At 31.7% G+C, this 19,683-nt stretch overlaps 1 protein-coding gene across 1 annotated transcript; it reads left to right on the top strand.

Moving 5' to 3' along the window:
• The first annotated feature begins 2,718 nt into the window (after window positions 1-2,718).
• LOC125067397 lies at window positions 2,719-19,468 on the top strand. Its single transcript, XM_047675975.1, has 3 exons — window positions 2,719-2,832; window positions 7,066-7,692; window positions 19,264-19,468. The coding sequence occupies exons 1-3, from the start codon at window positions 2,818-2,820 to the stop codon at window positions 19,420-19,422; spliced, it is 801 nt and encodes a 266-aa protein (XP_047531931.1). The 5' UTR covers window positions 2,719-2,817; the 3' UTR covers window positions 19,423-19,468.
• Window positions 19,469-19,683: the final 215 nt, after the last annotated feature.

The raw sequence follows: 19,683 nt of genomic DNA, 5'->3' as shown, positions 1-19,683 counted from the left end.
CATACAAATATATACTTATAACTATGTCACCCTGACAATTTGGCGGTGATGGGAAGTCATAAGAGAGGGTACATCAGAAACACAGTAACAACAGTACTGGGCTAAGGCCTCCTCTCCCTTTGAGGAGAAGGTCTTGAGCATTTTCCACCACGCTGCTTCAATGTGGGTTGGTGAATACGCAATTGGCAGAATATCGTTGAAATATAGATTGACATAAGAGAGGATAACCAACTGTTAATATAACCCAAATATATCTCTTTTCTGTTGAAATGAGACGAGAAAACTGAAACGACCGAAAGAGTTCAGCCGGAGGACCAATGATCCAGATTTTAACTTTCATTTCAAACAGTTTACAGATGTAGTGAATAATCCTTTCCTTTCGTATTTTCTCGGAAATGTTCGTTTTTGTCTTACTACTTCACTCGCACTCAGTACCCATCGAGACAACGTAGGAAACGGTCGCATTGCAAGAGGAAGTATCTATATAGAGTAGTTAATACCACAGAAATATTTTGTTGTATTAATGCAGGCCACCTATATTTTGATATACTTTTTACATTTCACTCTTGTCTGTCATTTTTGTAAATAATAAACATTGATTTTATTCGATCCACATTAACAAATCATATTTATTTATATTAATTTCTCTGCTGGTATGTTTTGTTTTATGTTGAGGTGTCTTTTTTGTTATGTCATAGTATTTTTAATTAATTACAAAAATTTATTGTTATAAAAAGATCTGCAAAATCCTACTGTAGTTTTGACTTATAGTTAGACTTTTGGGGTTCCAATCCTTATATAATCATTAGATCATCTCAACCGGAATTTGGTTTTTATCAGTGCGTTTTATTGAAATAAAACGTCCTCGGTAACTAGTTATATTTTTGTTTACCTAACGAATTCTTTATATGATAGAATCGTGGTGGTTTTAACATCTCATTGTAATATACGTCAAACGGACAGTTTGACATTTGACATTGATAAATAAAGTATGCGATTTATTTGATACCTACACGTAATTTAATAATACAGTAATTCATAGACACATCGGCACCATTCGGGTGTTATCGTTGTTCCGAGTTTTGCCGATAGGAAAGGATTATTCACTACATCTGTACTTTCATTTCATTTCAAACTTTCATTCGAATCGCTGCTGAGAATTTCTCATCAGAAAAATCAATTAAAACTTTTATTGGTACCACAAGGGGTTGAACCTAGAACCTCGGGCCGAACCTCATAAGCTAGCACACATAAACTACAGGACCTTCTATAGGTATACATTAAAACATTCTTCGTAGCGATCGTTTTCTTCCACACCTTTTTATTGACACATCTGTCGAGCGACATGTCATTACCAATGTAAATAATTTAGCAGTTACTATGAACTAATGATTACTTACTAATTACAATGTTTCGAGTTCCAAGGACTGAAAACGTTAGGAAATAGACTAAGCCATGCAACTATTCATTGAATATGCATATTCGATAATATCTATGTCTCCAACAACTCTTAATACTATTTAAATACCACTAGAAAAATTTATTCACGTATACATTAACCTCATACTGTTTTACTATACAAATAGATAGGTAGACTAGCATCTTTTACGCGCATGTATCATTACATTAACTGCCTGTAAATTTCCCAGGCTAAGGCCTCCTCTCCCTTTGAGGAGAAGGTTTGGAGCATATTCCACCACGCTGCTCCAATGCTGGTTGGTGGATTCACATGTGGCAGAATTTCCTCACTATGTTTTCCTTCACCGCCGAGCACGAGATGAATTATAAACACAAATTAAGCACATGAAAATTCAGTGAAAACCCGCAATCATAGGTTAAGATTCACGCGTCCTAACCACTGGGCCATATCGGCTCATCTGCTACGCATGTGTCAATTTGTGTGTCATTTCTGCTAATTGGTATTTAATAAAGAAATATCTAGTACATGCGCTCTCAACCATCATCATTTGATAGATTAAATAAGACCACTATTGAATAACTTAAAGTCTCACTTAAAAATAATATCAGGAAATATAAGTTTATTATTTTTCGTAAGATTATATAGATGATAAGAACTTCGCCTTAAAATTCAAAGTTAGTACTTTTATTCAGTAGAGAGGCGTTATTGGCTTTTTGATAGTCAAAAATCTAACACCGGTTTGGAAATAAGCACCTCGGACCTGAGAAGAACCAGCGAAAGATGTTTCTCTATTTTTATATGTTTATGTTTTATATGTCGATGTTTATTTATTTGTTATCTCATATTTAACTATTATGGGTTTCATTAAATAAAAAATAAAAAAACATTTTTTATTTGAAATAGCCTGAAAGTGTTCCCAATCGACATTCTAGTAGATAATAATTGTACATTAAAATTAATCTTGTAACATAACAATTTAAGAGTGCTTGTAAGATTCCACTTGTATAGACACTCTTTGTTTTCATTGATTCCAAATATCAACACATATCTCTCAGACATATACATAGATGACATACAATCACCAAAGGCAATGAACAAGGATCGTAAACATCACAGTTATTATAATTATTACTTTACGTTTACGTAAGAAACTTCATCCCGCATTGGTCCTTCGCTTATTCCAAGTTACATAACACGAAATTCTTCAAATTTGCATAATCGATTTCCTACTTATCAATCATTAAAATACGATACCAATGTTGGCAAGTCACTGGCCTGCAAACGCCACTCGCAGACAGACACCCGTTCGGCCGAGTTGTGTTTAAAACTCGTCACGTGACCGTGGCGCGGTGAATTTAATTTTTGTAACTGTGAGTGAGTTTAGAATTTAATAAAAAATGTGGCGATTTTTCGTGAGTATATATATATATCTATTTTTATTTAGACATTTTTTTTTGTTTTATAATTTTATGCTGTTGCTATGTTTAATTAATTTCCATATTCAAATTCGTTCTTTTTATTTTTTTAATCGTAATTAAATAAGCACAAGCTACATTAATGACAACTTTAAAAAATATATAAAATTTATTTTAATAAAATAATGACGTTAAAAGTATTTTACGCAATTATTTTTTAAAACATTTAGGTATTTAATGTTAATAACATGAATGGGTGAAGTGGGTTAATATCAAGGTCATATAAATTTCGTTAAAAGACATACTTATTTACTATTCGCTAAGTAACTAAGTAACTGATCATATCTAGATACTGCGGTTAAAAGTAGTTAAGAGGACAAATTAAAATTATTAGCAATGACAAATTATTTTCACAAAAATATTTTATGGTAGGTTATTGGAACAACAATTACATTTTTTCTAAGGTTTTACATCCCATTCATAAAGCTCACATACTGTACGAATTGGATCAATACAAAAAAAAAACCTGAATTATAAAAATGAAGTTATTTGAAGTTTTCAAATAATACATGGTATATTTTTAAACCAAGGTTGAAAAAATTATTTAAAAAAAAATTTGTTCGTTGTGAGATTTCTATTTAACAGTAGTTATTGTCGGTAGCTTTACACATATTTTGATTATCTAAGAACAGAATTTCTCTGCGCAGTTATATTTCAAGTCTTACAATCTTACAATGTCACTGATATAGGCGGTGCTAGTACTAAGACTAAAGCTCAAAAATTAAGGGCTCAGACTAAGTAAACCACTGACCCGGCCTTAGGGTTAGGACGTCTCTTTGGAGGCATAGAAATTCCGTACGTAACACCAATACCCTTAATCAAAAATTGTATCCACAACTATTCCAAAAATAAATTATGTATCTAAACCGCCCAAAAAACGTACCTCAAAAAATAAAAGTAAAGTAAAAGTACCTATGATAATAGGTACTTTATCATAAGTTACAAATAGTTGTATAGTGTACTAATTGGTTTTGTGTTGTGCTTTAGAAGTTACGATATAGGAACACGTTAGTTTCTATGGAAACAGTTACTGAATAAATATAAATATTATATTCATAAATAATTAGTTTCATGTAAACTTATATATTTTATATAACGTTTTTTAATTAAATATTAGCTGCTCCAGGCGAAACTTATGTGTTTATGGTAAGGAACCTTCCCGGGTTCGATCGGATTAATAGCTTAGTAAATCACGGATGACAAATAAACAGAATAGATATCATAACAAGAAATCTTTGTTTAAAAATATTATTTAAATTGTCATTGCATGGAATTAAAAGTTACTTTTAATTACGCTTCAGAAGTAGAACTTATTTTTGATCATTAAACTCATTGTTATTTATTATCGTGAAATGTCATTTCTAGATATTTTATTAACTCTTTGTAAAAGGTGAGGTATACATTAACTGGCGCCGTAATTAAATTAGCTTGTTATATCGGAAGTACTACTGCGTTCACAAAAAGAAAGTTTCGATTGACAGATTACCTTACAATATTTATTAACTGGTTTATTTACATAATATATTTTATAACATAAAAATAAGTAACAAAATATAAGATTCATTATATAACATCGATAATATAAACACTGTGTGTGTTTGTAGAATTTGACCTACCGAGCGTCTCAGACTTGATTCGCTCGGCCTATTTTACACGAGATAATATTTTCATTGAACGAAGAAAAGTAACAAATCAGTAGACAAGAAACGTTACTATTTAATTAATAAAAATAAAACATATGTATTGTTTTAAAAAATATTTTTTAATAAGGGTCAAACAAAGAAATAAAAAGACTTTAGTATAACGATTTTAAAAACAAAGGAAAAAAGCCAGCTAATCTTTACTAATATTATAAATGCGAAAGTAACTCTGTCTGTCTATATGTTGTTCTTTCACGGCCAAAAAACTAAACCGATTTTGATGAAGTTTTGTATAAAGCAAGCTTGAACACGAAGGAAGGATATAGGCTCATTTACGATCAACCCCTAAAATGGGAATAATGACGCCGACGACAACTAGTATAATATATAAAAAAATGGGACCAGAGATGGCCCAGTGGTCAGAATGCTTAGTTGGGTGGACGTGTGCCACCTGATGGTAAGTGGTCATCACTGGTAGTTCATAGATATTGGCAGCGTAAGAAAGTCTTACCATTTTGTTATTTCCCTTGTGTCTGTAATTACACTAGAACATTGAATTAAAAATTAAAGAAAAGTGAAATTAAATTAATTACGTACTAATTAAAAATAAATATGATGTTTAATACCATAACGACGTAATGCGTTCATAACAGTGGAAAGCAATTTGAACGCTAAGCGTGAAATTATGTTGTCTGTATCTAGAGTATTACGATTTCCGTGATAATGTTGAAAGTAAAACATAAAATAAAATCTAGTTACAAAGTGATTATAAATAACAAAAAAAACTGTATTTTGTTTTTTTTTTTATAAATAAAAATGAAAATTATATAAACCCTTGTAACAGTTAAAGAATACCTTAAAAATAATACTATATTATTATTGAAAATAAAATAAAATTGTACTTCAATTAAACACTTATCGCCGTTAATATAAATAGGTAAATAGGTATGTCGGCTTGTCTTTTGCAATAAGGAAGCAATCAATTGATGTCATTTTTGGCACAGATATAATTTATTACCGGAAAAATAATGACAGTAATATCCCAAGTAGAGCCTAGTAACCAATATAGGCTTTCTAGGCCAAGATTCAAGTAGGCAAAAGCAATAAACTTGTATAAAATTCCCAAGCCTCATTAAGCAAGCGAAGATTCTTACCACGTAAGGAAACCTGACCACTACTAGCATGATCTATGAACCGAGAACATGCCACGCTTTAATTAACTTCACGTATCGTCAGTTTCTGGGTTGAATTTTGTAAACCGCACCCGGTTCTATCATCCTCGATAGTTCAGGCACGAAATTTAATGGTTGATTAATCCTGCATTATATAATTAAATGTTATGTTTGACGTCAAATATTAAAGTCCTTGATTTAAAATGGCCCAGGCAAATAGAACTTATCAAGTTTTTGTAACATTAATGAAACAGATTAATTTGCGGACCAGAGTTAGAAAGTTGGCAGTTTACATTCCTCTTTAAAGTGCGTAAAGACGTTGGCTCTACACATGATATTCGTCAGTCGTGCCCAATTTCCATTTTATCATGTTATCAGAGCAAGGAAAAGAAAACTTCTCCGCTTATTCCCTATAACATCTCCTATCTTTGGATAGTTCTTCAAATTTCCCCAACATAGATAATGATGTTCTCCAGACCAACCTCAAGGGAGAACTGCCAACTACTTAGTACATATACTCGAGATTTGCCGCCTTATATCTCGCCTAACCTAACCGAAACGATCTTCGCAAGTTTATACTACAAAACTAATGATATAAAATATATCAAATTTTAAAAATTAAACAAATGATGGCTTCGAATTGGGGCAAAATTATATCAAGATTCTCAAAAAATATAAATTGCATTTTGGAATACTATCTTGTGAGAGAAACTTTAAGTGACAAATACGTTTTATTTGGTAATCTAGCGCTTAGTCGTGACTATTTCAATTATAAACCATTAAATGTGTGTACCAGTTTTTATGGAAACAATAGAACCTAAAAAACAACTTATAACGTTATTATGTAAGTTATAACGCCAAGAACATGTTAATACGCTTATTAAAATTCTACTAGGCTTTCCATAAACTATTACGTAAAAATTTCACCTGCTTCAATAGAGAAACCTTTATAGATACTTGTATTTTTCCATACATATATCCATAATTATCTACTTGGTGGTAGGGCTTTGTGTTAACTTGCCTAGGTAGGCACCCAGTCATCTATAATCTAATGTAAACCAGCAATACTTAGTATTGTTGTGTTTCGGTTTAAATACTGAATGAATTAGGGTTACAAAAGGCACAAGGACATAATATCTTAGTTCTTAAGGTTGATTGCGTATTGATGATGCAGGGGCTGGTAAAAAAACAATTGCAGTGATAATGCCTATGGGCAGTGGGGAGTATTTACTAGTCTATACATTCGCAATTTAAAAAAATACCTTGTCATCACACAATTAAAAAACTTAATATAAGACAAATAATGATTCTATTATTAAATAGTCAAAATGATTTTAACCGTAGATATTTCTTTCCAGGTACTAGTTATATCTCTAATCGCAAATGCTGATTCAATATTGCCGAGACAATCTCGTCCATATTCAGCAGCATCTCCAGCTCAAATAAGATTCGCGATAGAAAACAAATACGACGACACCGGACCAGGAGCAAGGAGTCCAGAATACGCTTACCACACATACAAAACACTTGAAGAAGCACTCGTCAGCTACTTCGACGATCCTGATACTAAATTACCAGAAAATGAAAAGCAGAAAGCGTATGCTGTATTGCAAGGATCAGAGCCAATCAACTACGGTCCCCCAATTAGACAACTACCCAAAACAGTTGAAGAATATACCGGATATAATGAAGCTGACGTTAAAGAAGAAACATTAAATCAGTACAATCGTCCCAATCAACCAACCTTCTACCGTGATCCGAACACCAATTATAAATATGTAGATCTACGAGGTCTGCAATTAAATGATGTCCCACCGAAGAAGTTTTTGAATGAAAAATTGAATAACGTGTTCAGTTATCACAAATTGCAGGCTGTGAAAGGCAGCCCGATTAGTTTAGCTCATTACGCGAGGAACCCTGAGGTGATAGAAGCTGAACAACAGTTCGACCCCAATCCTCGCTATAGCTTCTCCTATGGTGTACATGTAAGTGTTGTTTTTTTATACATATACAGACTTGGTGTAAAAAGGAACGTTAAGTAAAGCTATATTTATTGTGATATTATAATATAACATACCTTAATTTTACAACTGATAGAAACCATTAATATATAATTCGAATTCTTCGATAAATATATTAAGCTAATTTCAATCTCCAAACTTGGGTACAAGTTGCTTAATTTTTTTTTTTAAACTAATACATTAATGTTATCAGAAGTTTTGGGTATCTTTATATGAATTAATTGAGATTGGTAGTTTTATGTGCCTGCGTTTATTTCGAAACAGTTTCATAATCGACATTTCAGGAAAAATAAATGATCTACTTTATGTTATATTTTAAACAGCATCATTTCATTAATCATCTTGTCTAATACGCTACGAAACCTTATTTCTATTGAATCAAAGGTATGCTGTCTTGTTCGTGTTATTATGCTGATCCATAAACAGCATTTACATCATCGGATACTATGTGCTTTAAAAATTATGAGTTCTAAACTCATAATTTAGGGTTGGCTCCATATAAAGAGACAAGATAACCAATTCTCACCAGTATAACGTCATTGCTGTTTATAAATTTTAAATAGAACTGTCACTGTCCTAGTCAGATATTCAAAAAAGACAGCTCAGTAATTATGTTTATCGCTTTAATCAAGTCTCATTGTAAGTAATGACTGTTTAGATTATATCTAGGTTTGTTGTCACAACCATAACAATTGTGGTTCTCGACAATGCTCTAACGATTTGTGAGGAATTATTAAACATTTAGTACAATAGAAACTATATAATTATTATGAGTCATTAGGCACGGCGAAAGTTTTATAGCGAGTAAAAGAATATTCTGATAGTATCTAAATTATAGAATAATTAGTGTGAGTTAGAATAGGCATTTAATTTTCAATCAGTATGTACCAAAAATAAGAACACTGACTATGTGAATAAAAATATTATCCACGTCTTAGTCGTATATTTAATACGAAAGAATCTGCTCTTTGATTTAGAATGGCTTAATTTAAAACTGTTTTTAGAGTTTACCAGAATTATCTGAATGAGTCTGAGCCACAACACCCGGAACCATTTACCGCGTTAACGTAATATAAAGATTGAAAGTCGAGGACAAACACCGTTTTTGAGTAAATTAAAATAAAAAAATCGATTAGTTTATTATAAAATAATATAAATAATATTATTTCTCGTCTTTTTTATTTTCATCTAGAATTATTGACAAAGGCTCAGCTTTAATCCATACATAGTCTATGTCTTTGCCAAATTTCATGCAAATTCGTTCAGCCGTTCTGGACTGATAGTAACAAACATCCACCCAAGCATACTTTCCCATTTATAATATTAAAAAGAATTATTTAAGTCTTTGATTTAGCTGGTTTTTCAGTTAGACATTATTACCAAATACGTCTGTAGTACGATTTGTTTGCTTGGACAGATTTCTAGAGTCTATTCAGCGCACGCGCCGGAGTGACGTAGACATACATATCTTTCTATTGGCTGCAAGTTTTGATATCCTTGAGTAATGTGATATTATTTCAAATAAATCAGATGCAAGATAACATATTCGTTTTTGTTAGTGGCAAAAATTTTGTAAATCGATTTCGTAATTACGAATGTTAAATCTACCAACATGTATTGGAGCAGCGGAGTGATATATGTTTTAAGCCTCAAAAGAAGACAAGGTCGTAAATAATAATAATAATATGTTAAATTATAAGACGAATAATATGAGATGAAAAAAAATAATTTCGCAGACAGACAATTTCTAATGTTTAGCTTAGTTTTAGAAAAAAAGAATTTTAAAATTGTTATTTTTGATAAGGCTCTCAGTTATTTTTTTAGGACGGACAAATATGCGGGAATCTCGGCACCGAGATGGCCCAGTGGTTATAACGCATGCTTGTTAACAGATGATTGCGGATTCAAACCCATGTAAACACCACTGAAATTTCATGTACTTAATTTGTGTTTATAATTCATTTCGTGCTCAGCGGTGAAGGCAGGCAGGTTTCCTAACGATGTTTCGTGAGAAAACCTGCATATGTCTAATTTCAACGTAATTCTGCCACATGTTCATCCACCAAGCAACATTGGAACAGCGTGGTGGAAACTCAAAACTTATTATGAATTAAATACGATGATGATGTCTTCCTGAGAGATTTCGTAACGGTGGTCAATCTCAAGGGAGAGCAGCTGAATACGCAGGACATACTATAGTGCTCAAGTGTATACGCAAAGACAGGTGTACTCTCTATTCCCGAACTCGCATAAACAAATCGGATGAGACCTTACCTGCTTTTCCGAGGCAAGTGCCAAATTACACACTCCGGGTTGACCCGATCTCAGGTTTGAACCATAAACCTCAATATATGCGGTCTTTTATCTAGCCACCAGACCAACGAGACAACTGTATACAGTTTCTGTCCTCAGCTGTTATAGTCCAAACAACCATAAAATAGGCAACCTTGAACTATTCCTCATTCCCATTGTCGATGCAAGGCCGCGCTGAACGAAGGTGAAAGTTACGATTGCGTTGCCGTTAAGTAAAAGTCGGTGATACGTTTTTTGAGTGAAATGTTTCTTTAAAACATCGCTCGTATTACGTAACTGATAAAAATCGGAATATTCGTGTTGTTTTGAAAAGTAATCGTTTAAAAACAGATCTATAACAATAGATATTTTTTGATGACCTCCGTGGTCGAGTAGTGTACACCGGTTTTCATGGGTAAGCCACTCCGAGGTCCCGGGTTCGATTCCCGGCCGAGTCGATGTAGAAAAAGTTCATTAGTTTTCTATATTGTCTTGGGTCTGGGTGTATGTGGTACCATCGTTACTTCTGATTTTCCATAACACAAGTGCTTTAGCTACTTACATTGGAATCAGAGTAATGTATGTGATGTTGTCCAATATTTTATAGCACACGTATAAAACTTGGATACACGGCCTTATCTCATAGCAAACCTTTTTTTGTTAGTTACTAGAGTAAACCAAATATTTACTATATGTGTAGAAATAAAATACGAATATTTACGATAGATGTAATAACAGCTTTTTGTAATGATGGTAACTGTATGAAAGCCAAACTGACCGCAGAACACGATCTTGAATGTCATAAGTGACATTGACAAAAGTTTAATTATGACGTTTAATTGCGTGAATCTTCGCACCAAAATAACGTATCACAGGTCGGTTTTCGAGATTTCACCAGTGAGTTCTTACATCATCACTACTTAAGGTCTTGAAATAAAAACTCTTATATATTTATAAAACACAAACATAACGTATACCTTATTCGACTTTGAACTGATAAGAAACTCAAACAGTTTTTCCTAATTCTTAAAAGCATAAATCTAAGCTAATACTTATACGCCCCATACTTTCAAAATATAAAACCAAGTTCCAAAGACTGTGTTCCCAAAACATTTAAATATGGGCCTACAAATTTGCTAAGCAATTGCCAGCGCCCCAACATACGCACAGATACTTTCGTTGGTGGGTTTCACAAATTGTATCCACGGACGACCTCATAAATGTTTTATTGTGCGTAAAGATATTATCTTGACTATCAAAATCACTCGCGTATTTAACGCTTGTTAAAGGAACTCGTTACGAGAATTCGACCTCTATTGTTCAATTAAGATAATAGTATTTTTAATTGTTTTATTATATACAATATCAAATATATAAAGAGGAATATTATCGAATATGATATATTTAAGTCTTTTAATAGGAAGATGTAAATTATTTTGTATTTAAATAACAAGTGCATTGTGAGGATTAATAGGTCGCATATAATGTTTTTTTTTTTGGTGTCGGGCATATAATTGGCCTTACTTTCGCTCTTGGGCTATGTGACGAATCTCTTTGTGTGTTAACTTAACACTGCGGACACCAACAACAACGATTGGATATATTCCGTATAATAGCAAAAATAAGAAATATATTTTCCCGTCAATAGACTTTTTAAAGACAGTGACTATTTTTATTGAAATATATTTAATGCCTCAAGTACTACATTGAATTAAAAAAAAAATCCACACCGTATTTAAAATGAAGGTGCAAAACTAAGCTATTCGAATTATGTTCTTCAAATGAAAATATCTCACGTGAAAATATATCAGCGTACAATTAACTTAGTACTCAAAAATCAAAATCAAAATACACTTTATTCAAGTAGGCTTTCACAAGCACTTTTGAATCGTCATTTAACAAATTATTTAAAGTAAAGCTAGCACCGGTTCGGAATGTAGATTCTACCGAGAAGAATTCAGTAGTTATTTTTCAACATATAAAAATACAGTCATGTTAGTTAAATACAATTATATATGTACTAATAGATTTCGACGACCTCCGTGGTCGATTCCCGGCCGAGTCGATGTAGAAAAAGTTCATTAGTTTTCTATGTTGTCTTGGGACTGGGTGTTTGTGGTACCGTAGTTACTTCTGATTTTCCATAACACAAGTGCTTTAGCTACTTACATTGGAATCAGAGTAATGTATGTGATGTTGTCCAATATTTATTATCAATATTAGGATTTTGAAATTTAAAAATAAAATAAAATAGATATTGCTAGGAATTTTATTGTCCTGTATCAATACATTTTATAAGCTTTATAAACATACCTTGATATCAATATTAATAAATGAGAAGACGTTGTTTTGTAACGCCTAACTGAAAATATACTAAAACCAATATACATAACACTCACACGAGAAGTTACAACGCGCTCGGAGAACATTTTAGTACTTATATAATATTAGACTTCAAATTTAGCAAATATCTAAACGTGACATGCGTGACTTTTGTGTTATTTTAAGGTATAAACGATTACATTAAAACCAACTATATAGTACAAAATATCGATGTCTATCTATTACAAAATCAACCCGGTTTAATCTTAAAGGATAATATTTCGTGACTTCTAATGCGATCAACAGATATAAAAATCTTAAGCACTACCCGATAACTTGCTCTAAGTAACACAATTTCATAATATTACACGAATCTAATTAAAACATTTTAGCAAATCGGTGTGATGATTTATCTATCAGTATAATAAAATATCGAATAATTTTATAAACAGCTACAAATAATTTAAATTAATATATTTTAATAAAATAAATTGCAAAATCCTTTAACATTAAAATGTTTAAAGTTTCAGTAATAAGTCGATCTCAAACCCTGAGGCTAATTCTAATCACTTGATTTAAAATATTAGTAAATCTTATATTACGAATTATCTTCTAAAATACTTGATATTCAAATTCAAAGTATATATTCATTCAAGTAGATTCTTACTGGCACCTTTGAGTCATCGGATTACAAGATTAATTTAAAATTACCATTATATTTTATATTCATGACCCAGATTCGAATTGGCGAATAAATGCAAATACCACTAATCAAGATGACCCCCTATGTTATACGCATCTTGTTACAAAATTTTATCAAATAATATCTAGATCAATGTCGACTGTTACTACACTATGAATTACTAACGTTAGATCAAAACTATTGTCTTAACAAGGTCGGTTTGAAGGAATTTTATGATTTTAACATACATTGCCGGTTATGTACGTAATAGTATAAAATTAGTATTAACTTTATCATGTTCTTTCATCGTGATGGTGCAGTGATTAGACCTCGTGAATCTTAATCAAACATTGTAGGTTCAAGCCTGTCAGCACTAAGTTTTTATGTGTTTTATTTGTGTATATATTTCACTTCACTGGTAAAGGGCACCATTGAGAACCATCAAAATTTTTGATTAAATTCTGCCGCGCTTGTATCCAAAATTCATCGGAGCAGGAAGGTGAAATGAGCTCTAAGCCTCTCCTGTAAAGTGAACAGTACCGACTGCACCGTTTTTATTATTATTCCTCTTTTATTATAACTATTTTTTATTCAGTTAATCTATCGTGACTTATCTACAAACATTTAAACACACATTAGTTTTTAATTCCATTTTATAAAAAACTAGTTTTAACGGTTGAGTCTTAAAGGATGCAGTCGCTGGTTTCAAGTATATAAAAGTATCCTTTGTTTTTCCTTGGGGTCCAACCTTGCTTTATAATAAAATTCATCAAATTCGGTTCTGCAGTTAATTTCATATAGTTAATCGCATATAATATTAGGTAATATATTAGTATAATAAGTATACAAAAGTAGTCACTTCAAAGAAGAATTCACAACTAAGGCTTTAACGGTACTGTTACATTCAAGTAGCCTTTTTAGAAATACTATACCACAACACTAAAAAACCGAATAATTATACGTTTTTCATGTATAGGATAGCAGTTTATTAAATCGATTTTAATCTTTATTTCATTACTTAAAAGATATCAGTTTAACGCTATTGATATTTTAATATTGAATTCAACGAACCGAAAACACATAACACGATATTGCATACGCGATCGACCAGTAACTATAAAAAACTTGGCAACCACAGGTTCCTATATATGTATAAGGACAGGATATAAGGCGGGTAAAGCGAAATATAATATTCTCAATTTTGTTTTTATGATTTAGTTTGTTGGGCCACCTGATCGCAAGTGGTGACCACCGGTCATAGACAATGGCTCTGTAAGAAATATAAACCATCGATTAGATATTCTGTTGCCAAACAGCAGTACTCAGTATTTTTGTGTTCCGCTTTGAAGGGTGAGTGAGCCAGTGTAAGTACAGGCACAAGGGACATGACATCACAGGTCCAAAGTTGGTGGCGTATTGGTGATGTAAATAAATCGGTTAAAATTTCTTATGGCAGCATTGCTATGGGCAGTGATGAACACTTATCATCGGGTGGCCATTTGTCTGTCTGCCGACCTATTTTATTAAACAGGTATGTTTTTCACAAACATATTTGCAACAATGTACATATTTTCGATAGAACCATTAACAAACTATGTAGAAAAACGAAAAGCAATGATAAATACAAAATTGCAGACTCCTATACGATGATTAAATAAAAAAAATCCGTAGGTCAATTACTTACTTTAATATTCTACATTAAGTAATCAATTAAATTGAACAAATTAAGCTCCAATTAAAATACATTGATAAACAAGGCGTATATAATTATATTTTATAATTCTATACGAGATTTTACAGATGATAAAATGGCTCGATGGCGTCCGTTGTGTATACTAACGTTTTAATTACATAAATATAATTAATAAATGCTAATGAATAGTCACTAGTGAATTTATTACCGGCCGTTTTTAGTAAATTCTTTATTTTACATTCCAAACAACAGGTAACACTACGTTCAAAATCATACAGTGAAATTCTTAAATATATTTTCGTTTATTAATAGAATGCGTAATGTTAAGTTATGTAAATTAATAATATTAGAGCAAATTAAAGTAGCAGAATTGTTATGTTGATCTGTACCTAGTTCTTTATACCTAATTTTTAGTTTAAATTTGTCGGCTAGTGCCTTAAGGAAATAAAATAAAAAAAAAAAAACATATAAATATAAAATTTATAAAGATGTCGCATAACATAAACACAACGAATAATCATCTCTTCATTTTTAATTTTATTTTTAAAGTCGCTTAGGGTAAAAATAACTGCCGAAAACCCATCTTAAACGAAACCTATTTTTAAGCGTAAAGCAGACGGCGCAATGTACATTGTTTATTAAGAATGTTCATAACAATTTCGCGTATTCACGATCAAGGTAGGAAGCGATATAGTGCGGTCGTTACACAACGTACGTATGTTTCGCAGTGACGTGCTTTTATAAATTGAGCCTTAATATATTTTAATACGGTTCATAATAGTTATACGTACAGAAGTCCAATCACTCGGATGTAAAGTGGAACGCGAGTTCGGTGAAAATATAATTACGTTATGAAGGGAAAAAAGAATCTTTCTTTTTATTCGACCACAGTAACAGCAATAAGTATCGTCCGGTTCTGTGTGTATGTTTGCTACAACCTTGACTATAAATGCCGTACCCATTTACGACCATGTCATTGGATTCGTAGAAAGTTACGCTGTACAAATCAATCAACATAATAAATTTAAAGCTGCCATCTGTGCGTAATGTACAGAAGTAGATTCTAACATGAAACACCGACGAGTAATACAATACGAGAAGGTACTATTTTTCACAGATAAAAGTAAACCACCAAATAAATTCTTAATTTAAATAGTTTTTTTATTAATTTATGTTAGATTTGAACTTGCAACTGCAAATGTGACCATCGCCTAAAGACATAAACACTGTAAAAAATAATAACAATTCCTCGCATCTTTCTCCCTCTTATGTTCCTTATATCTGCACGTACTGTCTCACTCGCCATTCCAACGGTAACACAACAATACTAATTAATATCGTAAATACCGTAAAATAAGTACTAGTGGCTCAATGGTTACTCTTGTCCTTCGATTGATTTACGTAGGGATGGCCTGAAATTTACGAAAACCACGCGTTCTTTTTATCGATATAATCTTTTATTAATCTATATATTTTTTTATTTACATTTACACATTATTAAACTATCTAAAGATCTATTAAATAATAATTAATTTGCAAGAACATATAATTTCTATTGAATAATTAATATGCGTGTATAATACATTACATTTCGCTAAAACTAAGTAACCTTTACATTTTTTTTAAATAATGATTTATTATAATTTAAAAATGAGGAGACTATAAAATTAAAAAATACCATTTTAAATTTCGAAACGCCCTTGCTTCTGAACTTGTGCAAAACCATTTTAAAAGGTATATAATTGCTTAAATTTTTGCACGATAAGCGAATATTGCGATGTAACCAGTAAGATGTCGTTGTTAAATTTTTTCGCTAACCTTCAGACTGAATATTAGCGAAAAATTCGTGCTTTAATATTTTTAAACTTTTAGTTGTTCTTTTTTTTTTAATATTGAAATTATTTGGCCAAGGATGAACATGACAATATTCTTTTTAAAATTTTACACAATTACTTAATAATGTTTATTTTTTTATGTAAATTGTTACCATTTATTTGGTACTTTATAAAATAGTTTTGCAGATATTTTAAGACGAATACTTAATAAGTAACATTAAGCAATTTAAAAAAAAAAAATTAGTTACTGAAATAACTTTATACGTTTATCTGGTAAATTAAGTGTGTACTCGTATATTGAGCAAAGGTATCTTTTCATTAAAGGATTATGCTTGGAGATCCATTGCGCTGTTCCAATGTGAGTTTATTGAGTTTTGCTGAAATATTTTTTAATAGCAACAGCCCGGTGTTAAGAGAGTTTGATCTCCAAAACTCTGGAAAGTACGTAAAGCCGTGGGCCCTGCTTCTCGTATTCTTTATGATATAGGTAGATGTCACCACCGTCCATAGACAATGACGCTTTAAGAAATATAAGCCATTTCTTACATCACCAATGCGCAACCAACAGAGGAGATCATCAGATAAACTTTTAATATATCATTTAAAATTTTAAAACAACAACAAACAAAGTTTAAAACAATTTATTTACGTGTGTTAAGGTCGTGTCTGTTATTTTATTACAACTTCGATGCCTGTATCGACATTCTTATAGCATGTAACTTGTATTGCGGTACGTGAGAATTTTTTTCTGAAATATTTATTTTTATCCGAAGGCGGATTGCAATTTGGTTAATTAACGCATAATACTTAAGTATATTTATATTGAAGTTTATTTATTAAATTGAGTAACGAATATTTCCTCATAAATATATAAATATATACATATATCATTATTGACTTATATCGTAATATATATTAATGACTTTATATATATTATTTAATATAGTTCCTAATATCTCTCCGGTAGTGGTCGATTGCCAGCCCGATGGCTATGATTGCGTACCTTTGTTAACGCCCTTGTGCACTACAACGTCGATTACGCAGTGTAATTTACAATGTCGATACATAATCCTAAGACAATAAAAATATCATAATAACTGAACTACACACTGGAGTATTTTTTTTTTAAATAAAATAACAAATCAAGTACCAAACTTTTAATGTTCTATCCTGGGCTAAGATCTCTGCCCATTTTTATAACCATGTTAGAATTTCGGCACACGTTATGAATTATTAACACCAACACATGACAACTTACTAAAACTTGATCGCGCGATCTTCGGTTAAGAGTCACGTGTTTTAACTACTAAGCAACCTGCCGTCAATATTTTTTGTAATAATGTTATGTACAGGGACTAGTCCCGCCATCTAAAGGAACTCAAACATACAGAACCAAACTAATCATGCTTATTCTTATAAACTCTATAAACGGAGATGGCTTATATATTTTTTTTAATATTGTTGATAAGTGTATTAGCAAGAAATAATAAAATACGTGTTTGTAGCGGCTTGCAATACATTTGCGCAAGATCCTGCAATACGTACAAAAATATTTAATATTGTTTGTAATCGATAATGCAATATAGTTAGTGTAAAGGAAGAACAGCACTTCAGTTTCAGTTAGTAATAGATTATTTGGAGAGAAAAATATTTATTATTTATTATTTGCAATCTCAAGTTTGATTTACTGGCTCTGAATTAATGGCGAATCAAATAATGAATGAATGCATTTTTTTACTGCTCTCTACAGTAAATTAGCCAGGCGTAAAAGAGTTTTTATAATCACTACATAGTATAAAATAAATTCGCTTTCCGCTGTCTGTCTGTCCCTATGTATGCTTAGATCTTTAAAAGTACGCAAACGATTTTGATGCGGTTGCTTTTAATAGACAATCAAATCAAAAGGAAGATTTATATGTACAATACATACAAAATATAGTAGAGAAACACTGATAATTTAAACTTACATTGCAAACGCTTGCTGAACCCTAAGAGATAGATCAAAATACAATATACAAAATATACTACAGTAATGTACATCTTAAAAATGCCTACAAAAAAGTCCGCGATAATATATGTCTATCTCTTATGGATAACCAACAATAACCACTTTTTATCCTTTACTTTTTACGAAAAATAATCGCTTATTTACTAAGTGATTTTAAGCAATACAGCATTCATCCTTATCCAATTAAGTACCTTCAATACATTGCGCATTTAATATAGATCAATATGGCCCTTAACAGCATATAATTTAAAAGAATGTTTTCCAATATATTACAGTATTAAAATGCAGGGACATAGCGGTTTGTATTTTCTAATGACGAGAAATGAACGTTGTATACAAAGACAATCTGTACTATATTTCGAATCAGCATTGCACCCATGCGAAGTCGGGCCGGGTCGCTAGTATATATATAAAATTAACAGTTTGTAAAAGCCCATTGCTGAGCTAATGCTTCCTTCTAAGAAGAGGAGCAGAAGGAAGGAGATTTCTCTTTTAAGAAGATTTATAACTTATTCACAATTTCTCTGGTGCAGTTGGTTAAATACACATTTGGAAAATTTTCTTCCAACATCTTCTTCACGAGGCATTCCTTACCAGGAAATAAATTATAAGCATGTAAAAAATCTGCAGTTATTAGTTTAGATTTAAGTGAATGAGCTTTTAAAATAAACAGTTTAATTAACGTATATATGATTTTTTTCAGGACAAACACACAGGTGACTCAAAATCGGCCCACGAGATCCGTGACGGTGGCAATGTCCGGGGATACTACTCGTTCGTCGACTCTGATGGCAAGCAGCGCACCGTGCACTACACAGCTGATGACAAGCTGGGCTTCAGGGCGGCTGTGCAACGCACGTAATCTCTGCACCAACGCACAATAGAAAAAAATGAGAAGTTTCTTTGGACACACGGTTGGAACGAAGTTGCTTTCGCTATTATGTATTAAATCTGAGACAATAAAATCAATTAACAAAGTTTGAGAATAATTAAATGACAATGAAAAAATTGTTATTTAAAATTCCATTACAATTATTAACGACACCAAAAAATTAATCAATAATATTCTATAAAAGCACAATAAAAAGAGAGGTAACTCCTTTACCTTACTAAGTTCACTTTA

The sequence above is a fragment of the Vanessa atalanta genome, chromosome 11, assembly GCF_905147765.1.
Source record: "Vanessa atalanta chromosome 11, ilVanAtal1.2, whole genome shotgun sequence".
Lineage (NCBI taxonomy): Eukaryota > Metazoa > Arthropoda > Insecta > Lepidoptera > Nymphalidae > Vanessa > Vanessa atalanta.
The sequence above is the reverse complement of the archived record's forward strand: the minus strand, read 5'-3'. Positions and strand labels throughout refer to the sequence as shown.

Excerpts from the sequence above, each read along its gene's own strand:
- LOC125067397 (XM_047675975.1), top strand. Across the intron at positions 7,693-19,263 it reads GCTTCTCCTATGGTGTACAT|GACAAACACACAGGTGACTC; the intron begins GTAAGTGTTGTT and ends GATTTTTTTCAG.